We start from the raw sequence: 25438 nt of genomic DNA on the forward strand, positions 1-25438 counted from the left end.
TTAACATCAGTCCTTCCAATGAACACTCAGGACTGATCTCTTTTAGGACGGACTGATTGGATCTCTTTGCAGTCTAAGGGACTCTTGAGAGTCTTCTCCAACACCACAGTTCAAAAGCATCAATTCTTTGGTGCTCAGCTTTCTTTATAGTCCAACTCTCACATACATACATGACTACTGGAAACACCATAGCTTTGACTAGATGGACCTTTGTTGGCTAAGTAATGTCTCTGCTTTTTAATATGCTGTCTAGGTTGGTCATAACTTTCCTTCCAAAGAGTAAGCGTCTTTTAATTTCATGGCTTCAGTCATTATCTGCAGTGATTTTGGAGCCCCAAAAAATAAAGTCTGCCACTGTATCCACTGTATCTATTTGCCATGAAGTGATGGGACCGGATGCCATGATCTTAGTTTTCTGAATGTTGAGTTTTAAGCCAACTTTTCACTCTCCTCTTTCACTTTCATCAAGAGGCTCTTTAATTCTTCTTCACTTTCTGCGATAAGGGTGGTGTCATCTGTATATCTGAGGTTGCTTCTTAGAGCCACCTTTATTCCCTTAAAAGAACAGCCAAATAAAAGAGGGAATTCTTTGCTTGGTATCTTGAACCAGAGCCTGAGGATAGGGAAGGGAGAAGGCAAGGCCAAGGGGATTGGAGGGAGCGGCAGAGAGAGAAAGGGAAACCAGTTGCAGACTCAAGGTAGAGTTTTAGGTAACTGGAGGGAGAAATTTAAAGAAATTAAAGAGTTCTTTTTCTCCACCAATGTGCTTATGTGTTAACAGAATTTTTTTCTTTTTTGGCAATGAGCTGAACTTTGAACCTTGCTAAACACTAAAGACATTACTAAAGGAGGGAACATGCATTCATTCCATAACATCTGGAATGTGCCAGATACTGTAACTAAAGCTGGTCCCACCAAAGCTGGGTCAGCATCCACACCCCTCTGTCTTGTCCACTACTGAATTCTCTGTACCTGTATTATCCTACCACATAGTAGGTACTTGCTAGATGAATGTTACGTGCTTTCTCCAGTGATATCTCAACTTCATGGGGGTGGGATGAAGTCTGCTTAGATTGTTTTTATTTTTCACTGATAATTATAGGATCAAGAGGCATCCTTATAAAATACAAATCTATACCTATCACTCCCTTGGTTCAAATATTAAACCTTTTAATGATCACCCAATAGCCTGAATTTATTTCTCTGTAAAATGGAGACAATAATATACTCAGCTCACAGGGTTACTTTAGGCTTAAATGAGATAGACGGATTACTGCTGGGCATGTGCTTAGTATGTGGTATGTAGTTGCTCAATAAATTCTAGTTCCTTTGCTTCTCCAGTTTCCCAGCCTCATGTCCACCCACTGTTCTAGACATATTAGATTGTTTATCAGTCCCACACAGATTTTGAACTTTCATACATTTGTGCCTCTGCTCCTGTTTTCCCTCTGCCTGGAATGCCTTCCCTGTGTCTACCTAATGAACTCTTCCTCACCCTCCAATCAGAGTTCACAGGTCTCCTCCTCTGTGAAACCTTCCTTTCCTCCTCACCCCAACTTTGCTTTCTGCTTCCCAAGAACCTTGTATGTGTCTCAGCTTTAGAGTTTGTAGTTCTAATTGTCTTTTTTTTCCCCATGATAATTATTTATGTATAATTTTGTCTCTCTGTTTAGGCTGTGACCTTGAGTGGGGCAGGGACCAAGTCTTTTCTGTGTTTGTAGAGTATTTGGAAAGAATCTGGAGGAGGCTGGAAAGATGACAGGTAGAAGGATTAGTTTTGCAAAAACTGCTTCTTCCCCTGAAACAGAAGGGAAGGCCCTGAAGATGAGTGATAGTTAGAAATGCAGCAAAAAATCTTTAAAGCAAAAGGGAAGGGGGCAAATCACAAGGGGAAATCTGGTTTGAGGAAGGAAGAGAAGAGGAGGCCACCAGGAGAGATGAGGAAGGTGAGGGAGGGGTAGGGCTGGAAGGGTCTGAGGGCTTGAGCCTTCCTAGGTGTGTGAGGCCCACGGGAGGGACTCAGTGCCTGGGCTGGCAAGAAGGGTTAGGGGGCTACAGGGAAGAACAGCCTGGCTCCACCTGGAACCAAGCCAATTGCCTTGCCTCACATTTGAGTCTGTCAGTCTAGCAGGAAGTAGCTGGAGCCTCCAGCTCGGCCAGAAGAGGGAAGGTTTGCTGTGATGCGGATGAGGAGGGCTAAAGCCATAGCAGTGGTATGGACCACTATGAGAAGATGGCAGGGAGCTTTGGCAGTGATGCAATCCTCACAAAGTATGGCACTAGTGGCAGAGCAAAGGTAGCTGGAGAGGAAGTCCTGGTAGGTGTGGCTGTGCCACGACCTGTTCCAGTTAGCATCCTTGATGAGTGCATTAACGTGAGTCTGTAAGTCCTTCTTCCTTTGGTGGACTGTGTCACAGCTGGGAGCTTAGGGGAAAAGCATCACCTGCACCTCGGCTTCTTCTGCTCCAGGTTGTTGGGCTCAGCTTTTCAGATGGAAGCAGCCCTGACAACTATGATCAGGTGACGCTTTAGAAACAACAAACCTGTTTCTCAGTTGGAGTACTTTGTTACAAACAACAGACATTGTGAGCAATTTAATGGGGAACAACAGGAATTTACTCAAAGGGTATAGAGTTGACAGGAAGGCTGGTAACCTGCATATGGAAAAATGGTTGTAACCTAGGAAGGCCAGGCAACAGGTACTACAGCCAAGTTCATGCCTCAGGAGCACTCTGGCATGGCCACCATCACCATGGTAGGGACACTCCCCCCTCTACCACAACCCCTAAGGGACCCACTGTGGTTGGACACCTACTGTGTCCATTCCTGTTGTGTGTGTGCTCAGTTGTGTCTGACTCTTTGTGACCCCATGGATTGTAGCCCGCCAGGCTCCTCTGTCCATTACTGTTACTCCTGGGGATCTTCCTGGCCCAGGGATCAAAACTGCGTCTCTTTTATCTCCTGCATTAGCAAGCGTGGTCTTTACCACTGTACCACCTGGAAAGCCCATTTGTTCCTGTGAATAATTCTAAACTTGTCAATATGTTTTTGTGTCATCCCCTGAAGATTCAAAGTTCAGAAAGGAGTGGCCATGTGGCTGAGCCTAGGTCATATGTCATGTTCTGGCTGCCCTGGGGCAGGGAGAAGACTACCTTTGTGGTTCAGCTTCCCCAGTCTCAGTGAAACTGCATAAAATAGGGCATTTCCCCAAACAGAAACTTCTAGACTGTGAGCCCTAGAAAGGACTTTTGAATTGGTCTTTGAATAGACCACTCAATTGTAGTGGCCTGATCTAGGAGTATACATTAGAATCCTGTGGCATTATAAAAAATTTACATGCTGGCATCCCATCCTCAGTTTTCTGGGTTCAGTAGATCTGAGAAAGGACTTTCGCATAGATGTGTATACCTGTGTGTGTGTGTGTCTTTCTGAACTGCCCCCCAGGTTGAGAACTGATGAACTTGAGCACTCTTGTTTTAAAGATGAGGTGACCAAGGTCCAGAGAGAGTTTATCTGTTAGAAATTATACAAGTTAGGGGCTTCCTTGGTGGCTCAGTGGTAGAGAATCCTCCTGCCAAGGCAGGAGACACACATTCAATCCCTGATCCGGAAAGACCTCACATGCCATGGAGCAACTAAGCCCATGTGCCACAGCTACTGAAACTCACACACCCTAGAGCCTATGCTCCACAAGAGAAGCCCCTGCAATGAGAAGCCCATGCACCACAACTACAGAGTAGCCCCCACTCTCCCCAACAAGAGAAAGCCCTTGAAGCAACAAAAACCCCAGTACAGCCAAAAATAAATATGTAATTTTTTGATTCTTTGTGACTCCATGGACCATAGCTCACCAGGCTCCTCTCTCCATGGAACTCTCCAGGCAAGAATACTGGAGTGGGTTACCATTTCCTTTTCCAGGGGATCTTCCCGACCCAGGGATTGAACTCAGGTCTCCTGCATTACAGGCAGATTCTTTACCATTTGAGCTATCAGGGAAGCCCAATGAAAGGGAGAAAGTGGTCATGACCAATTCTAGATCTCCTGGCTTTTGGTCTAATACTAGTCTGAACTCTTGCTTTTTCCCACTGCAAAACGAAATTTCCTGTCTTTATTCATATCTAATAAGGCATGCTACACTTCTATGGTTCAGCTTCTCCAATAGTAAACAGACTTCAGATTAAAAGCCCCAAACTGTCAAGAGTGAACAACCCACACCAAGGGCCCCATCTCTAACGGTAATTGGCTTGATCTCTGGACCACAGGCCTCCCTTGTCACAATCTGGCCAAAGTGTCCTCAAGAACCTAAAGTGGGAAGTGAAACAAAGAGGACCTCTGGATGAAGGACAGCCTGGCTAAGCCCATACTTCTGTGTTTGGCAGGATTCTGACTGTCTGGGCCTCCGTGCACACAAGCCCTTGTTTCAATTACTCATTGACCCTTCTTCAATTCTTCACTGTCCTGTAGCCATCTGGTTCTCGTTTTGGGAATCCACGTCTTTCTCTGCTGTCTGACTTCCACCAATCACTCTGTCTTGGACTGGTTTACTATCAGCTCAGGCACTGTTTCCAGGCAATCTCATGGAAACCCAGGGCCTCTGATCCCTTCCATTACATTATGTACTTTTTTATTTTGCTCTCCTTACGAAACTTGTGCTTTCCTATAAAGATTCCCAACAGGAAATGCCATTTGCTTAATGCCTTCCTGCTCCAAATTTACTTTAAGTGCAAAAAAAAAAGCAAAGGGTGGGAGAATTGCTGTAGCAGGACCATCTCTCTGTCAGAGGGAAGCCATTGTTTCTCCCACACCCTCTGCATCCAGAAAGGGCACTGGCACCAAAGTCTGAGCACCTCATTCAGTGACTAAGCCAAGCAGGAATGGCGTGGTCAGAGCTGTTCTTCAGGAAGTAACTCTAGAGCTATGGAGGATGGATTGGAGGGAGAGTGTCTGTGGGTAGGGAGACAATTGATAGAAGCTATTGCAATAATTTAGGTGAGAGAATGATGAGACTGAACTGGGCAGTGGGCATGGGATGAAGAGGAGAGGATAGGTAGGAAAACGTTCATTTTGGTGGAAGAATTGACAGGACTAAGGAACTGACCGATGTGGGGAATGAGGAAGAAGTAAAGATCACCAGGTTTGGAGTTTGAGGGACTGGAAGAATAGCACTTTTACTAGAATGAGGCAAATCAGAAAAGCTGTTTTGAAAGGAGGGCGGAAGACAGTGACTTCAGTTTGGTACATGAGGGATGCAGACATCCGAAACGATGTTTCCATCAGACAGTCGACTATGCAGGGCTGGACTCAGGAGATCTGGACCGCAAGTATCAATTCGGGAGTTTCAGCTGGAAGAAAATGTGACATGGGGTAGGGGCTGGGGGGCAATACATGGGAAGGAGTGAGAAGAGAAGAGGACTGAGATCTGAGCCTCGAGGAGTAACCACATTTAAACCCCCAAACAAGCGGGAGGACTCAAGAAAGTCTGAAAAAGAGCCGGGGGGGGGGTGGTGGAATCAAGGGAACTGTGGTTTTTCCCAGCCAAGGGAGCGAAGTTTCAGGAAGGAATCTGAAGAGAGCGTATACTGAGATGTGAACTGACAAGAAGCCGCTAATTTGGGCAGTTAGTTGCTGGTCAGGGTAGGACTGGTCTCAAGTCACAACAGCTAACCTCACAATAAATGAAGCACTGAGGCAGAGTTCTGGATAATTCACACACACCTCACTCCCTTTAAGCCTCAGTTATCAGGATACTGCAGGATAAATAGGTGTAGTAACTTCATAAAGTTTAATATCGCTCAGAATTTCCAAATAAATCCTCTCAGCTCTCAACGTGATTTGGTTCGCTTAAGAGGAAGTGGCAAAGACGGGAAAGCAAGGCAGAGGACCAGCTATATAAAGGGTAACTAATAAATATTAATAAGGTTTCACCTCCCGCCAACCGGACCCGGGGAGAACGACGTCTGGGGGGCCCGCCCCTCATGAATATGTATACAGCGCTGCCCACCGCCCACTGCCCCGCCCTCTACTCTTCTCCCTCGCAACGGACTCTCCCTACAAACGGGAAACAAGATGGCGGCGGCAGGTCCGAGTACTCGGGCTTCTTCCGCGGCGGCGGCGGCAGCTCTGAGTCGGCGGGGTCGGCGGGGCCGCTGTGACGAGATGGCGGCAGCCAAAACGGGGACCCCGGCCCCGGCCGCTGGCCCCGCGCTGCTGGTGTTGCCGCCACCGTTGTTGCAGCCGCCGTCACCGCCGCGGCCGGAGGAGTCGGACTGCGCCGGGTGCCTAGAGACCCCGGGGGAGGCGGCGGCCCTGCCGTGCGGCCACTCGCTGTGCCGAGGCTGCGCCCAACGCGCTGCCGACGCGGCGGGCCCGGGTTGCCCGCGCTGCCGCGCCCGCGGAGCGGGCTGGGCCCGCCGTCGGGCCCGCGACGACTGGCAGGCCGACGCGGAGCTGCTGGGCGAGCGCGCCCGCCGCGGCCCACCGGAGCGCTGCCGCCCGCGTCGGGACGGGGGCGCGGCCGCCGCGGGGCCCAGGCCGGAGCAGGAGTCGCGCGCTGCGCCCGCGGAGCCAGGTGGAGCTTTCCCTCCTCCCGTTGGGGTCCGGAGCGAGGCCGCCGCGCCCCGGCCTGGCCTGCTTAGAGGGTGGAGGGTCCCAGGCCCTGCTCGAGCGGGTGTAGAGAGTTCTCGTGGGGTTAGAACCCGGCTCTGCCCAGATTCAGTTTGTGTTTTTGAATTTTGAACTTAGGAATGAAGTACAGGCACGATGGGTTTGGAGTCAGAAGTTTGGAGGGAGTCGTAGCATTTCTTGGAACAAGTTAGGGCCAGATTGGAATTAGTGACTGGAGGAGGGTACCAAACTTCGCAGGGGCTGTGGAGGCTCCGAGAAGTGCTTGGTTTAGTGTTGGGTGAAGAGCGTGGGCTTGTGAAGATGTGACTGACTCCTGGGCCTGAATGGGTCTGTGAGAGGTATGGAGTATGCGAAGTTTAGGGGGCAGATTGATTTTGAGGATGTGAAGGGAGCTTTTCAGACTTGAGGGTAGAGTGGATTGAGAGTATGAGCTCATATGTGCAGTTTTCACAGAATCTTGAAAAACATGCTTAGCAAGAGCTTGGCATGTAGAGAAGTAATAAGTAACTGCTATTTATATTTATAATAATACTAATAATAAGCTCCAGTAGTGCTCTGCAAAAAACGACGGATGGGGTTTAAAAGTTTTGGAAGTCGAGATTGGTTGGCAGCGGCTGCTTCTGTCTCCATGGCAGTGTAAGTTTCCTACCATTTTCCTGCCAGTTACAGGTCTGTTGAAGGACTCTTGCCTTCGACAGCTTTGCCTCCCCTCCCCGCCCTCCAGCAGCCTGCCACTCTCGTGCTGAGCTTTGACATAGTAAGTGCCCTGTTGAGAACACAAAACAAAATTATGTTATAACTTAGGACTCAGACATAGCCAGTCAACACAGCAGCTAGGGTTCTTTGATAAAAGCTTACCTAGGAAGAGATTTTTCAAGAAACATAATTGGGAAAAGCCAGATACTTGCACCTTTTGCGTCGAGAATTCTGCCATGTGTTATTTTCAGTAGGGAAAAAGAGGCATTGGTTGTATATGAAAGTGTAGTCCCTGAAAACTACAGGTTCCAGAATGCAGTCTGTTTTGATTCAAGCAGTCAGACACCTGCCACTATCCTAGGGTACCTTTTATTTCTATGTCTTACCTTCTATGTACCTCACTATTGCTTTTAAGCTTAATAACATCCTTATGAGATAGGTACTTTTATTGCTATTTTACACCTGAAACTGAGGCCAAGAGAGGTTGAGTAACTTGCCCAAGAATGAAAACCCAGTTCCATCTGATTCCTGCTCAGATAAGAGGAAGGATTTCCCAAACATCATCTAATTTGTGAATGCGTGTGATGATCTCGTATGCTGTTTAATTTGCCTCAAATTCTGAGATTATGGTAAAAAAAAAAACAAGAGAATATTTCTCTGGTCTTCCTACTCGTGCTATAGATTATATGGTCAAGTAAAAAAGAAATTTGTTTCCAAAACCCGGCCTCCCTTGTGAAATAACAAGTCTGAGATTTGAACCGTAAGAGGACATATGACTTGATGATTGGTGTGAACTTGTTCCTTGAAGAAATTTGCGTATCAGTGATTAAGAAAAATGATAGAAAATGAGATTCCAAATTAGGCTCTTTTGAGCCACTGAGTGTCCACCAATTACTTTATATGTTTGTATGAGGACCATCATGAAAAATATTTTTCCTTAAATGTACTTATTGTTGGATCATTGAGTGTATATAATTATATACTTGTTAAGTCAAAACATTATAGAAGAATATTGCTGAACAGAGTTTGGGAATAATAATCTAGCTTTAGCAGGTTGTCTAGATCTCTTGAGTTTGTGTGCAATATTTTAAAATTTAAGACTTTAATAGACAATTCACATAATTCAAACAAAAATAAAAGTATACAATGAAAAGGTTCTTCCTATCCGTTTCTTCATTTTCCATTTTCACCAGAGATTCATGTTTATTCTTCCAATTTCTTTATGCTTATACATGGAAATTCAAATATTTTATTTTTTGATCTTTTTACACAAAAGGTTATATATTATAAATACTGGTCTGTAACTTGCTTTTTTTTTTCATATAACAATACATGATGGATATCTTTTCATATCAGTACATAGAAGGTTTTTTTCTTTCTACTTATAATTACAAAGAATTTCATTGAATGGATGTAACATAATTTACTTAATCATCCACTGGGGTATATTTAGACTCTTTCCAATGTTTTGCCATTATAAATTATTGTTTACAAAATTGTTATACAATGTTTATGTACAGTTTTATGAAGAGTTCACCTGTAGCTTTCATCAGATTCTCAAAAGGTAGCAGAGAAAAAGATTAAGAATTGTTGTTTTAACCCAGGTTCCTCATTCTACAGAAGAGAAAACTGAAGCCCAGAACAGAGTGACCAGGTCATTGTAGGTTAGTAGCAGATAACAAGGGCTGAAAGGCTAAACTTTACATAAGGTCTAAAACATAACCTAACTCACAGTTAAATATTCATGATGGCTTTTGTTTTATTTATTTATTTTTAGTTGCTTTGGATCTTTGTTGCTTCGAGTGGGCTTTCTCTTACTGCATCAAGCAGGGACCACTCTTGGTTTGGTGCAGGGGCTTCTCATTGTGGTGGCTTCTCTTGTTGCAGAGCACAGGGTCTAGGCACTCAGACTTCAGTAATTGTGGTGCTGGGGCTCAGTAGTTGTGGCACAGGGGTTTAGTTGACTTGTAGCATGTGGAATATTCCTGGGCCAGGGGTAGAACCGGTGTCCCCTGCATTGTCAGGCAGGTTCTTATCCACTGTACTACTAGGGAAGGCCCATGATGGCTTTAATTAAAGAAAGTAAAAAACACCAGCTTCATAAATATTTACATTACACTTTTATGAGTGGGAAACAACAGAATTAGCAATATTGTTATACTTCAGTATATTCTGAAGTACATTGCTTAGCAGTATTCTTTTGGCATAATTAGGTCTGTTGGTAAAGGGCAGTCCTGCTTTGTAAAACTGGAAATTTTGTAGTAAAGTCACTGATATTTAAGTGAAATTCTTAGGTTTTTTTTTCTTTTGTAATTTCTTGAAGCCCTGTGGCTCTTTTGGAATTGAATAAAATTGAATTTTTTTCTGAAAAAAAGTGCAAGAGCTTGTGTGTGTTGAAAATTTTGGTTGTGCTGGTGACATATTTGTTTTTGTCAGCTTTTTGGCAGTCTTTAAAGTTCAGAACCTTAAGAACTTCTGTATAAAATGTTTTACTTTATTCTTATATACATTGACAATTTGCTTTTGGATACCGTATCAGTTGGTTTGTACAGCCCTGTGTGTTGAGGGCTAAGTCAGTGATCATTTCAAGATGAACCTAGACTTCAACTTTGTATTCTTTGAGGATCTGCAGCTCATTGTTTGTCCTGACATATAAAGTATTTGGACCATCTTGAGCAATATTCAGCAAGTATGTAATGAGTGTCTGCTCAGTGCCAGACACTGTTCTAGAGCCTTGGGTGACATCAGTGAATGAAATATTCAGAAATCCTTCCCTCTTAGAACTTATATTCTAAATTTAGGAACAGTCCTACTCCATTGATTTTGTTTTTAATGTTTATTTATTTATTTGGCTGCATTGGATCTTAGTTGTGGCATGTGGGCTCCAGATCACTTGGGCTCAGTAGTCCTGGTACTCAGGCTTTGTTGCTCTGTGGCATGTGGGATCTTAGTTGCCCAACCAGGGATCAAACCTGTGTCCCCTGCATTGGAAGGCAGATTCTTAACCTCTGGACCACTGGGGGGAGGGGGTCCCTGATCCACTGATTTTTTTTTTTTGAAGAAAATTTACCACATGATATGTAGGTAGATTTGCAACTATAAGAACATTTAAGTCTCGTTGATAATAATTAATTTTAATAACTTATTTAGTCTTGATTTGAGATCAAGGATGATCATTCTAAATTATGCTGCCTTTATACTTGAAACCAAGATCTTTTAGGACAATTCTTTTTCTTTTTGCCATGGATAATAATTGAAGAGAAAAGGTAGACAAAGGCTGATGAATCTTTCAGATTGACAGTTTAATTTTTTTCTGTTTGTAGTGTTACAATGCATTTCATAAATTGAATAAATAAAACAAAATTGAATAATGCCCCATTTATTCCTTCCCTTTATCCCATCCCAACCTCCCTGTTCACTTAGGGTTAACATTTATACATTTAAAAAATTTCCTCTTTCTGTGAAAAGCAAGTAGTTCTGGTTTATTACTCAGTTGGCAGACAGTGTTTGCTATGTGTGCAACCTAAATTGCATTTAGGACTAGTGAATAATGAAATCATGTGATTGCAGTGTAAAAGGACAGGAATTTCCCTTGTCTGAAGGGATTTGTCTTAAAATATATAAAGTGACTCAACTTTTTATCCATACTAACACATATTCCAGAATTTGATTGTCCTTATGTGTCTTACTAATGTGGAAATATATTCTTTGTGTTTTTTAAAACTCAGGATGAGATTGCTTTATAAACTAATCCTTAATCACCATTGACAGAATAGGTCCATGCTATGAGCTTCAGGATTGAGGAGAAGGAATTTAGGTGGTATTTGTTTTTCATTCATATTTCCACTTTCTAACTTCCATTTAATCTTAGAAGACTTGCCTGCCTTGAATTCATTTGTATTTGAGTTTGCTTTAGTGTAGGATGTAGGAAAAAATTGCCAAATTTCATTTCACTAATTTAGTGAGCATTTAGGCCACACACTTGTGTAAGATAATACAGTAAAAAAGATGAATAAGACATGGTTTGTGTCCTTTAAGATTCTAGAGTCTGGTTGGGGCAGCACACCTTATCAAGTAATAATACCAAGTGGTAGGTAAATGCATAATGCCAGGAAGAGTAGAGCAGTGGGGTAACTGACAATCTTTTGAGGAAACTTGAGGAAGGCACATATGCTGTGTATTGGAAAAAGTGTAGGAATTCACCAGGTGAAGGAGGAGAGGATGTCCATTCCTGGCAGAAGAACCCACATGTGCAAAGGCATGAAGGCACTTGGCATATTCAGAGATGACAAGAAGTTAAATATAGATGGAATGTGGGGCTGCAGTGGGGAAGGAGGAGAGAAGAGACTACAGAAGTTGGTTTATGAAGGTCATGGTATGTCATGCTGAAGGAATTTGGGACTTTATCCTATAGACAGTGTGGAGCCCTTGAAAATATTTAAGTAATGGCATGACATTGTCATAACATACTTTAGAAAGACAGTGTTGGTTGGAGTGTGGAGGAAACGTGAGTAGAAATTGGAGGAAGGGAGTTAGGGGACTATTTTAGTAGTTCAGACGAGATGAATAAGGGCTAGACTAAAGAAGTGACTATGGAGATGTTTCCTTCAGTTATTCATTAATTTAGTAACAATTTCAGGTGAGGGCCTTCTGTGTACTAGGCATTGAGGCTGCAAATAGAAATAAAACATAATTCTCCCTCTTAGGGTCAGTGTAGTTAAGATTGATATATAAGCATGCAAATGGAATGTGGGGTAATAAATGCAGTAACTGTAATGCAGGATATAATTGTAGAAGGCAGTATAGTATATATTAATAGGGCAAGTTAATGGAGCAGGATCTTGAGACACTGTGTTCAAATTCCAGGTCTGCCATTTATAGCTATTTGTCTTTGGGCAGTTGCTTAACTTCTCTGTACTTTAGTTTCCTCATTTTGAAAATGGAGATAGTAATGGTAACAAAATCGTAAGGTTGTTGTTAAGACTAACTGAATTATTACAATGAGTTATTAACATATAAAGAGCTCAACAAATGTTATCTTTTCACAAAAAAAAGAGAACCTAGCTTGGATAGATCAGCAGTGGCTTCAGTGAAAGGCAGGCACTTGACCATGAGTATTCGGTAGGTGGATGAAGGCAGGATAAAAGTAAGGGAGATCAGTACATTTAAAAGCATTGAAGTCTCTCAGTCGTGTCGGACTCTTTGCGACCATGTGGACTGTAGCCTACCAGGCTCCTCCTACCATGGGATTTTCCAGGCAAGAGTACTGGAATGGGTCGCCATTTCCTTCTCCAGGGGATCTTCCCAACCCAGGGATCAAATCCAGGTCTCCCACATTGCAGGCAGACGCTTTACCGTCTGAGCCACTAGGGAAGCCCTAATAAAAAAAGCATAGGAGTATGAAACAAAAGGAGAGTTGCAGGGATTGCAAATATCGATAGTTTCTGAGCATAGAGTAAGTGTGGGAGAGTGGAGGGAGGCAGAATTGCAGAAATAAGCAGTTACTGGATAATAATGGACTCTGAATGCCATGCTAGGAAGAGTTTGAAAGAGGAGCGCATCTTTGCATTTTAGAGAGATCACTCCTATAGGGAATAATGTAGCAAATGGATTGGAGATCTCGAATTTCTTTTAGCAAGATGAGTCACTGAGATTAGCTAAAGACTGTTGCAACAGGTATCCAGAAAAGCTGGCTGATAAACAACAGTTCTTTTAAACTAAATGCATTTCTGAGTTTGTAGGAAAGACAGAAAGATATCTATGTTCCAAAAAAAAAAAAAAAAATGGAGCTAAAACCCAGAACTTCATTAAGCCCTTGAGCTCATGCTGTGTTACCCTGGACAAGGATGAAGGAATGGAATGAAGGGTTATTTCTGGCTTTTTATTCCTAGTAATTTGAGTTTTAACTGTGTGGGAAAAGGAACCAAAACCAAGACTTTTTCATCAAGCTGGGATTCTTGATGTGCTGCATTCTAGGTGAAAGGTGAGATAAAGAAAAATCTTCCCACTGACATAAATATTGTTAGTAAGAAATCTTGTCTTGGTTTGCCTGGACTCTATACAAAGAGAAAATGGAAAAAAGCTTCTCTGAGGAATTGAAGTACAAGACCTGTGCCTTTTTCATATTTGGGACCTGAGTTTATATTATACGGTTCAGGTATCTCCATGCTGAGAAATTAATATAAAAGCTAGCTTCAAGCTAGTGATACCCCTGGATCATCTGGAGAAAGGAAAGACTTGAGGGGGTACTCTCATATCCTGGGCCACAAGGAATTCTCACAGAAGAAATAAACCCAGCAGAAGATAAATTTATAATTAAAAGTGACACACAAGGAAACCATTTTCTACCACAAATGAGAATCAGTAGATAAAACAAGCAGGATTATAGCTCTAAGAACTGGAAAAGTAGAATAGCAGTTTGAAAGGTAATTTAGATTAGCCTGTTTTAAGTGACGAAAGACATTAAAAATTAACTGACACCCCAATAAATGAATAAGACATGAAACATACCTTTGAAAAAGAATTAATGAAAAATACAATCAGAGAGGTTAAAAAAATAAATCAACCCTGAATATTCATTGGAAGGATTGATGCTGAAGCTCCAATACTTTGGCCGCCTGATGTGAAGAGCTGACTCATTCAGAAAGACCCTGATGCTGGGAAAAATTGAAGACAAAAGGAGAGGAGTACAGCAGAGGATAAGATGGATAGATAGCATCACCAACTCAATGGACACGAATCTGAGCAAACTCTGGGAGATAGTGAAGGACAGGAAAGCCTGGTGTGCTACAGTCCACGGGTTGCAAAGAATCAGACACGACTTAGCGACTGAACAACAACAACAACAACAAATAAGCAGTAGTTTACACAGATAAAGAGAAGATAGTAAGCTGGGAGTTAGGTATGAGGAAATCCTTAGGATGCAGAATAGTAAGATGAAAGAAAATATGAAAGAGGTAGGGAAATGAAAAACTGAACAAGAAGACCCAACATCTAATAGCAGTTTCAGAAGGAGAAAAATAAAATGAGGGAGACATGGAATTAAAAGAGATGAGAATTTTTTGGAATTAATAAAAGACAGTGAATTTTTAAGTTTAAGGTTCATGAGAACCTAGCAAGGATTAAACAAGCAAACCAAAACAAACCCCACAACTAAATACATTGCAATGAAACTGCAGAACATGAAAGACACTTTAAAAAAGCAACCAAAAAGCAAAGACAGAGGACCAAGAATCAGACTGAGAGCAGATGTCTCTTTATAAGAGAAACCAGAAGACTGACTAATATCTTCCAAGTGCTGAGAGAGATCTGAATTTCATACTTAGCTGAGTTATCATTCAAGAGTGAAATCAAAAGTATTTTCAGATGAACAAAAATACGGAGAATTGACTTTCTGAAACAACTATTACGTGAAAGTATACACTTCTGGAAGAAAGAAATGTAACTTAGAGGAGAGAATAGAATATAAGGAATGATGAACAAAGAAATTCGTTAGGTAAACTAAGCATTGACTGTATAAAACAAATAATTATGGTTGATTTGTGGGGGCTAAAACTAAAGTGAAACTAAAATACCAGATGATAAAATGTAAGCTGGGAGGGAAAGTAGTCAGCATTAAAGAGTTATATATAGTTCAAGAGGAGGATAGAGATACTGATTAACTTTAGGTTTTCAGTCAAATGCATATTAACAATTTAAGCATAACCACTAAAATACAATGTATAACTTGATCTGCTATACATATATAGAACCGTACACTTCCCAAATTAGAGACTAGACATTCTTTTTAATCAAATGTAAAATATTTATGTAACTAGCCACAAAAAATTTCATCAAATACCAGAGCTTGATATATAATCCATGTTTTCTGACCCCAATACAGTAAAATTAGAAACTAATGACAAATATTGATATGACTGATTCCCCTCACCTCCTAACTTTTTAATTTAAAAATTAAAAGCAAAAATAAAGTAAAAATGTATGGGTTGGACTTCCCTGATGGTACAGTGGATAAGAATCTGCCTGCCAATGCAGGGTAACATGGGTTCTATCCCTGGTCTGGGATAAAATTTAACTGCCTATATCATATTTCATTGAATCTTAAGATGTCATCATCATGAGATGGACTATTGCTTTCCAAATACAGTGCTTTTCTATCACTTAGACTTTTAAACTTTATACTGAAGGACCTCTTAGGTTACCTTAGAGATAGATTTAGCATACCACTCATGCACATATTTGTAAAAGGAAGTGAAGTAATAAATTAGTAGAATATTCCTGTGACTTCATATTCACAGTCTGATTTTTCTAAATCACTCTGGTGGCGTCATGGAGGTTTGTGTTTTCCTATATAGTATTGCTCACTGTGTCACTGAAAGCATTGGTGAAGAACATTTCTTAAGTGATCCCCAGCATTTTCTTCAAACTGCTGACACCCATCCAGTTTTGATTCTGATGTTTTCTTGAACCAGGCAGACGGTATCAACAGAAGGTTTTCAGGTGAGACTCATAGTTCTTTCTCAGATGGTCTGTAAAGGTTTGTTGACTAACATTGAGAAGTTACAATAGTCTAGTCATGCCACCATAAATAACTACCAAATAACTACTACTTTTGTGAGCTTCTTCTTTATGTTAGTACATATATAAGCAGTGACAGTGGCATCATCACTGCTTCCTGACAGTGATTGTAAGTGAGTGTAAGAAATATCCCAATTTCAGCACTATTAATATGAAAAAATTGATGTCCTAGAATCTTTAAGGTTTTTGAATAGAAGAAAAGCTGAAAATTACTTAGTTAAGTGGCCAACTGAAGAAGCTAGAAAAGTAACAGATTAAACCCAAAGGAAGTAGAAGATAGGAAAGAATAAAGGTAAGAATAGAAATTAATAGAGTAGAAAACAGTGAAGAGAATTCAGTTCAGTTGCTCAGTCATGTCTGACTCTTTGCAACCCCGTGGACTGCAGCATCCCAGGCCTCCCTGTCTATCACCAACTCCCTGAGTTTACCCAAACTCATGTCCATTGAGTCGGTGATGCCATGCAACCATCTCATCCTCTGTCGTCCCCTTCTGCTCGTGCCTTCAATCTTTCCCAGCATCAGGGTCTTTTCAAATGAGTCAGCTCTTCGCATCAGGTGGCCAAAGTATTGGAGTTTCAGCTTCAACATCAGTCCTTCCAATCAACACTCAGGACTGATCTCCTTTAGGATGGACTGGTTGGATCTCCTTGCAATCTAAGGGACTCTCAAGAGTCTTCTCCAACACCACAGTTCAAAAGCGTCAATTCTTCGGTGCTCAGCTTTCTTTATAGTCCAACTCTCACATCCATACATGACTACTGGAAATACCATAGCTTTGACTAGACAGACCTTTGTTGGCAAAGTAATGTCTCTACTTTTTAATATGCTCTCTAGGTTGGTCATAAGTTTTCTTCCAAGGAGCAAGTGTCTTTTAATTTCATGCCTTCAGTCACCATCTACAGTGATTTTGGAGCCCCCAAAGTAAAGTCTGTCACTGTTTCCATTGTTTCCCCATCTATTTGCCATGAAGTGATGGGACCAGATGCCATGATCTTAGTTTTCTGCATGTTGAGTTTTAAGCCAACTTTTTCAGTTTCCTCTTTCACTTTCATAAAGAGGCTCTTTAGTTCTTCTTCACTTTCTGCCATAAGGGTGGTGTCATCTGCATATCTGAGGTTATTGATATTTCTCCCGGCCATCTTGATTCCAGCTTGTGCTTCATCCAGTCCAGCATTTCTCATGATGTACCCTGCATACAAGTTAAATAAGCAGGGTGACAATATACAGTCTTGACGTACTCCTTTCCTGATTTGGAATCAGTCTGTTGCTCCATGTCCAGTTCTAACTGTTGCTTCTTGACCTACATACAGATTTCTCAAGAGGCAGGTCAGGTGGTCTGGTATTCCCATCTCTTGAAGAATTTTCCACAGTTTATTGTGATCCACACAGTCAAAGGCTTTGGCATAGTCAATAAAACAGAAGTAGATGTTTTTCTGGAATCTCTTGCTTTTTTTGAAAAGGATTAATAAACCCCAAATCTAATTCACTGAAAATGTTAATATAGGCTCTGTATTATAGACAAATCTCAGGCAAGATTGATCAAGGAAAAAGAAAAGAAAGCATAAATAATACTAGAAATGAAGCAGGAAATATGACTGTAAATATCAGCATTTTTGAAAACCCATTCACATAGAATATGGATTCTATGTGTATGGGTTATGGCCATGAATTTGAAAAATTGTATAAAATAATCAGTTTCCTAAAAAATACAACTTAACTGCAGCTGAGTCAAGAATAAGTAGAACTTACTAATTGAAATGTGATTAAAAAACATATGGAACAAATAGTAAAATCTATCCACTAAGTAATATGTGGATGCAATGAGCAAAATCTAGAATGTGGAAAAGTACAGGACAGGTGGCCAATTTTTTTCCTCACAAATAATAATAACAAGAAGAAAGCAAGCCATAGAAGAGAAACCTGGAACTTCCCTCTTACCTGGCTATCCAGTGGTTAAGAGCCTGTCTGTCAATGGAGGGGACACAGGTTTGATACCTGGTCTGGGAAGATTCCACATGCCACGGGGCACCTCAGCCCCATGCTGCAGTTACTGAAGCTCATGTGCGCTAGAGCCCATGTTTTGCAACAGAAGCCACCACAATGAAAAACCCACGCACTGCAACTACAGAGCAGCTCCTGCTCGCCGCACCTAGAGAAAGCCCGAGCACACCAACCAAAACCCAGTGCAGCCAAAAATAAAAAAAGGAAAACTTGCAGATTAAAAGATGCCACCAATTTAAGTGTATGGACTAATTTGGATTCTTATTCGAAAAACTATAAAAATATTTGTTGGACTTCAAATACTGACTGGATGTTGGTATTAAAAGTTACCAGATTTTTAATGTGACAGTTTTCTGGTTACATATTTTAAAGAGTCATTATTTTTAAGAGATGCTAAGTTTAGAAGTTAGATGATATGGTGTCTGGGATTTCTTTAAAATAATTCATTCAAGGGGAGAGAGGACAAGCACAATTAGGGAAATAGGTGAAATAAGATTGACAGTGGATTGACTGTTGAAGCTAGATGATGAGTATGTTGGGGCTCATTGTACTGGTCTCTCTAATATTTGGGACGTTTTTATAGTAAAAAGCAGGAAAAGATTCTATCCATTAAAGGAACACAAAGCACAGATGGTTTTACAGGTTACTCAGATATAGACAGATGGATATTCCAGGGAATAAAAAATGTTTCTAGATTCATTTCAGGGGGCTTTTACAGTGTGATATCAAAATCACACAAAGACAATATAAGAAAGGAATAATATAGTCCAGTCCAAGTGAAATCTGCACTAGTCTAGTAGTGTAATTTTTTTTTAAAATTACAGTCACAGTCAAGTAGTAGTATTCTGGGAGTGAGAGTTCAGCTTAATATTAAGACTAATGTAATTTACCATGTTGATAAATTAAAGAAGAGTAAAACCATATGATCATCTCAGTAGATGCTCAGAAGAGCATTTGATAGTATTTATTGTTCATTTATTAATTTTAAAAGCTAGAACACTTGGAATAGGGAATTTTTTTTTAATTTTTTTTTTTTTTTTAGTGGAATTTGTCAATACAAATGATTAGTGGCCAAGAACACTGAACCCGGGTAAATATAGTTAACAGGTCCAAAAAAATAATTGAAGAGTCCAGTAATATGTTCTCATATATTTGAATTTGATATATGACAGGTGGCATTACAAATCAATGGGGCAAATGTATTTTCAGTTGTGGATGGTTAGCTAATAGAGAACAAGAAAAAATCTTTACTTCACACCATACACAAAAAGTTAATAGCAAACGGATAAAAGGTTAAGCTATAAAACTTAGAAAATACTAAGAGTATCTATAATGGGGTAGGAAGAATTCTTTATACAAATAAGAAATGCAGAATAAAGGAAAAGATTAATAATCTGGTCACATTAAAATCAAAACTTCGTATGATAAAAGATAAAGTAGGAAGGTGAACCACAGCATGGGAGAAGATACTTCCAATGTAATAGCTAACCAAAGATTAATGTCGAAAATATATGAAGAACTACAAATCATTATGACAGACATCTCATTAGAAAAATGGTGAGGGAATTTGAATAGACATTTCACAAAAAAGGGAAACTGAAAGACCAATAAAACATCTGGAATGATGTTTGCTATCGTTAGTAATTAAGGATGAGATCTAGAATACCAGGGGAAGATAGACCTCATACATGTTTAGGGATGTTTCTCCCAATCTAGTGACTCTACTCATTACTCTCCAGTGTTTGAAAGTTAAGTTTCCAGTGAATCAAGACATTCTTCTTTAGTTTCAGTATTCAGATATTTAAAGACCAGGATTGTTCCCATCTAAATTTTTAGGTTAAATTTCTCAAAATCATCTCTCTGGTCTTCTATCTTCCTTTCCCAAATTTCTGGTCATACTACACTGCTTAGAGTTCTTGTAATATAGAATGCTTTTTGAAACCTTTTTGACCTTTTACCTGCCTTGAATATCTTCCCTCTTATCCTTCTGTCAAATTATACTCAGGTGAAATAAGTACTCTGATTTTTTTCTCATAGAGGAGTGGATTACCTTCCTTTGTGCCACCATGCAAGTATGTGTATTGGTCATGTCACTGGATTTCAGTTCCTTGTTTGTGTGTCTGTCTGTGGCATTACACTGAACTCTTTGAGGTCAGGGACTATGTCTTTGTGTATTCAGCACTTAACATGGTACCTAAAGTGTGTTAGATACTCAGTAAATGTTTAATACATTAAAAAGTCCTTAAAAAAATCCTTTAAAAAGATTTTTGATTATATATCATGATTCCTTTACCCTTCTGCTCATCTTTAAGTATGCCACTAAGAATTGACCCTCATGCTTTAAATAATGCCTGACCAGTGCAAAAAAAAAAAGAATGTAGTGGGGTTTACTGTTTCTCCATCTGGGTGCTAAATTCTCTTTGTAAAAAAATCATATAACAACTGGTTCTATTTTTTATTTTAAAAATAATTGTACTTATTATATTTTTGGCTGGTTTTGGTCTTTGTTGCTGCATGAGCTTTTCTCTAGTTGTGGCAAGTGGAGGCTCCTCTCTAGTTGTGGTGCCTGGGCTTCTCATTGCCGTGGCTTCTCTTGTTGTGGAGCACGGGCTCTAGGCTTGAGGGCTTCAGTAGTTGTGGTGCCTGAGCTCTAGAGCACAGGCTCAACAGTTGTGGCGCGCGGGCTTAGTTGCTCTGCAACATGTGGGATCTTCACAGACCAAGGATCAAACCCGTGTCTCCTGCGTTGGCAGACAGAATCTTTACCACTGAGCCACCAGGGAAGTTCCAGGATGCTAAATTCTTATTAATACTGCCAAAGGTTGTGTTGGCCTTGCTTATCCTGAAATTGTAGGCAATAGAACTTTTTTTTTTTTTCATGAACTGCTATTAAGCCAGTCTTCCTCATCAGAAGTGTGTACAATTAAATTTTTCAGCCTGAAGACAACTTATATCCAGTTTTGGTTTTTATTTTTCTAAATAGCAGTGGAACTATTTTCCCTTTACTGATGTCTTGCCATTTCTCTTGTGTTTTGTCTACTGTTTGTTTCTGTAAAACTATTATGGTAAAACCTCAAAAGACTGAACTCTGTTAATTTGTAGTTGACTTTGACTTTACTGAAGTTTACCCGGGCTTCCCAGGTGGCGCTGGTGGTAAAGAATCCACCTGCCAAAGCAGGAGACATATGAGACGCAGGTTCAAAAGTTTACCTTTGCCTTCATTGTAAAGAAAAACTTTACGAATTGATCTTCTTTCAGACAACAAATTCTTTAAAAGAACTTCGTACAAAGTGGTGCTGGTATTAAAGCACTTTCTCACAGGTTCATTCAACAAAAAAAAATTTAAGTCACTGTTTTATATATACTATACCTAGAGATCATCCCCATGGGTTCAAGAAAATCTCCTAGTTTGAGGAATCAGAGGCAGAAACAAGTAATTATAACACAGATAATAAATCCTACCAATACTGAGTTAAGTGCAGAATGTTGTGAGTGCCTGCAGAAGAGAGGGCAATAAACAGGGCTTTGAACTAACTATAGTAAAAAAGAGAAAAAACACTGTGGGAAGAGAAAGTGTCGTATATACAGTCAGAGAGAGATTGGGTCTGGCATATCTAGGAACAGTGATTGTGTGAAGACTGGGAATGGGAGAGCATTGAGGTATTGTGGAAATGTGGCTGGAGTGATAGTCTTGGTCTTGTTTAGAGTCTTAGAGACAGGCCAGTTAGGCTACCGTTTAACATAACAAGAGTCTGTACCAAGAAAGTACTGGAAGATTAGATGATAAGGTAGGTATTACTGTTAGGTAGGTATTACTCCCATTTTATGGATGGAGAAACAGGCTTCACAAAGATAAATGCTGGTAGATACAAAGCCAGTGGAGAGTAGATTTGAATGCAGGTTGATATGGTTCCACATCCTACAGTCTTATTGCAGAAATTAAGCCCAAAGGCATTTTTATCAGGGTGGTTGTGGATATAATGATGGAGACAGCCACATGGTCTTGATCTGCCTTGGTCTGCAGGACCTTCGTCTCTGCAGCATTCCTATACCTACATTTGCTTTTGTGACCTCTTTTATTGTGTGCCTCATGCTTTGACTGTGCTGATCCAGTGTGGGCTGCCTTGCTCTCCATTATTGTTTGGGCCATTGCTGGATTCAACAAGGAATTTTACACTTTGACTCTACTCTTCACACTTTGACTCTACTGTTATTTAATGCCTGCTTTTGCAAATTCTACTCTCTAACTTTGTCTTTCTCTAATCCAGATGTGTTAATCTATGTGAATTGTGACAACAGAATGCCATGGACTGGGTGGCTTATAAACAACAGAAATTTATTTCTTAGTCCTAGAGTGTGGCAAGTCAAAAATCAAGACTGGTAGACTCAGTGTCTCATGAGGGCCTGCCTCCTGGGTCATAGATGGCTGTCTTCTTGCTGTGTCCTCATTTGGTGGAAGGGGCAAAGGAGCTCTCTGGGGTCTCTTTTACAAGCACCCTAATCTTTCATGAGAGCTTTTTGCCCTCATGACCTATTCACTTTTCCAAGACCTCATCACCAAACACCATCATGTTGGGGATTCGGTTTCAATGTGTGAATTTTGTGGGGGACACAACATTCAATCTATAGCACCAGGGTTAGGAAATTACATTCAGCAGGCCAGATCCAGCCTCCTGTTTATTTTTGTAAATTTTTATTGGAACACAGCCATACTTGTTTATATTGTCTATGACTGCTTTCATGCTACAGTGGTAGAATTGAGCAGCTGTCTTGGTCTGCAAAGCTGGGTGTTTACTATCTGGCCATGAGTCTACAAAGCCTTAGGCTGCTTAAGACTCCTTTATTATTCTTTCCAGACTGAGTTACAAATCATGTTAATTTTTTAAACTAAGGAAGCAAGATACAACTTGGAATTTGAAAATTTATCGTTAATTTTCATTAACAGTTAATAAGCATTATATATAGAGAAAAAAATATCTGATGCCATTTTTTTCATTAAATTCCTTATACATTCCTACAATTCTGAGAAATTGCTATCCCTGAAAAGATTAAGTAGAATTTTTCCTTTTAAGGAAGTATCTAACATTTAATAATTATCGGTTATATATCCAACATTGTACAAAGCATTACTTTAAATCATGTCATTTAATCATTTATAACAATTTATTTGAGGATTGGGGAAACTGAGAGCTAGGCAAGTTGTATTGTGCTGAGTGCACATTGGTAAGTGATGGAGTCTGGTTGGTTTCCGCAGCCTGGGATCTTTCTACTTACGGTAGTTACCAGGCAGACATGTGTGGATGGTAAAGTGCTCTAACTGTGTATGGGGAAGATCCTGCCCAAATTTGGCACTGTTACCACATAAACTTAAGCAACATTGTATTCCCCAAGCATGCTGGATAACTGAGGTTTTATTGTTTATTAATAGTTTTACTGTATTAATAATATTAAATATGGTAATATTATCCTTGTTGTTGACAGGATGAGTTTAGATTTCTTAACCTAATTTGGCCCCAACCTACCCTTTCTGGCCTATACCACTCTCCTACATAAGCTTTCTGCTCTAGTAGAACGTATTTATTTACTATCCAGCTTTCATGCTTAAAAAAATTAAAATTGTGGTAATAAACACATAACTTGAAACTTACCATCTTAACCTTTTAAGTGTGCAGTTCAGTAGTGTTATCACACTCTTGGTCATGCTTTGTTGTTCACATAAATTGCTCTTCCTCCATCTTGTAACTTATCTAAGTTTTACCAGTTAGACTCAGCTTCATCCCACCTTCCCAAAGCCTTGCCTCTCCTTCCCAGGCTTTGTTCTCTTGCTCCTACTGATGTCTATTGCCTCGTTTGCTTGTAAGATGCATTTGGCAGTTGTTCATTTTGTGACTTTGCACCTGTCATTGTCTCTATAATTATTTAAATCTCTTACAACTTTTTATGACTTTGTCTTAGTTAATAAGCTCTATTAATAAGTGCTTTGGGGAAAGGGTCTCGTGCCTTTTTTTGGTGTATTTTCTCTTCCCACGGCACCTCCCTCTTCCTCACTGCTCACTTCCCTCTTTAACTTCCTGATCTCTGATTATGGTTTCCATTATTCTTACACACTTATGTATGATAATTTGATATGTTATCACTAACATTTTCTTCTCCCTTTGTGACTTCTATAATTATATTGCTATTCCTTTTCTATTTGTTATTGCCATTTCCATATTTAGTGTTCTTGTTTGAAATTATAAGGCATACTCAGTCTAGCGACTTGCATAATTAGCCTAGTCATTCCCTCAGTATTTGATATTTAGGTTATAGTCAGTCCTTGTTTTGCAGTTGTGAACAATGTTGCAATGAAAATCTCCTTATGTAAGGTTTTTCTATACTTTAGATTATTTTCTTAGACTCCTAGAAATTATTAGGTCAAAAATTATAAACATCTTTTAACTTCTTGGTATGTGAGAGGTGACCTTTGATTTTATTAATTTTTTGCCAAGGATAGTTTTAAAACACGGCTTTAAGTTATTAAGAGTAGTGATCTGTAGTGTTAATTATGGTACTTAGGTAAGCAGTCTTAAAATCTGGCATGAACATTTTATTAGCTTTTAATTCTTTCTCTGTGTACTTCCTCTTCTTTCCAGGTAAACGCTCTTCATATTGCCTACTGTAAATTGTTACTATCTTGGGCAAGTAGGTAAATAAGCAGTTGCATTAGTTTAAGACAGTTGGCACTTGACTGTCATCTGCATTCTTGGGGAGTTAGAAGGGGTTAACTGAAAATACAGATAAAATGGAAAGCACTTTAGTTTTGTTTTAGAACATGTTTGTGGTTCACTCACCTTGTTTCCACCTTCCTACTTCTAAATGGAATGCTTAATTTAACATTAAAGTTTCTCCTTATTGAGGGTAATTCAGAAGTTTGGTAGGTCGTATAAGCAGGTAACCTTGAGATTAATATGGCTAATGGCCTCTTGTTTCCTGTGCACCTCTGCACTTATGTAGATTTTGTTGTAGAAGATGGATTTTGGTGCATTGCCTTCTTTTGCTGCTGGGCACCTCTACCTCATGCAGCACTTAGCTGTTTAGTTTTATAACTCTTTGACATTCTGTAGTAGTTATATGTTTTTTTGTTCCCTTGTAAGATTGTAAGTTTCTTTAGGACTTGGCCCCACGTATTCCTACCTTTTTTAGATTCCTTTCTTGACTTTCTTGAAAGAATATTCTCTCCTTTTGTCTTCTCATTCATTGTGTATTCCCTCTTTAGTAGTGGTTTGTGGTTTCATGATGAAAACCTTGTCTTCTCCACTGCTTATGAAGAATGTAGATTTTGCTTCTGGCTATGATGGAGCAGACTGTCGCAGACCAAAACTCCTGCTGAGAATAACTAGAAAAGCCTGACTTAAAAAAAAAAGAAGATCTATATGAAGGCATTGGTAAGTTGCCAAGGCAGCCAGGACTTCAGACTTTTGTGCATTCTTGGCAAAGGGAGAGTGTAGCTATTAAGAAGCAAAAAATCTAGCAGAGCTTTCTTCAGGGGGCTGGGGATACA

General features: G+C 40.1%; 1 protein-coding gene across 2 annotated transcripts in view; it reads left to right on the forward strand.

Moving 5' to 3' along the window:
* Positions 1–6048: 6048 nt before the first annotated feature.
* Positions 6049–25438, forward strand: part of RNF169 (ring finger protein 169) — an 81914-nt gene continuing 62524 nt past the window's right edge. For both annotated transcript variants that reach the window (XM_081539650.1, XM_081539651.1), the window contains exon 1: positions 6049–6568. In XM_081539650.1, coding sequence (XP_081395776.1) covers positions 6067–6568 — 502 coding nt within the window. In that variant the 5' untranslated portion in view covers positions 6049–6066. The remainder of the gene's footprint in view (positions 6569–25438) is intronic.

Source organism: Giraffa tippelskirchi, chromosome 11 (genome assembly GCF_054371585.1).
Source record: "Giraffa tippelskirchi isolate mGirTip1 chromosome 11, T2T-mGirTip1v1.2.pri, whole genome shotgun sequence".
NCBI lineage: Eukaryota > Metazoa > Chordata > Mammalia > Artiodactyla > Giraffidae > Giraffa > Giraffa tippelskirchi.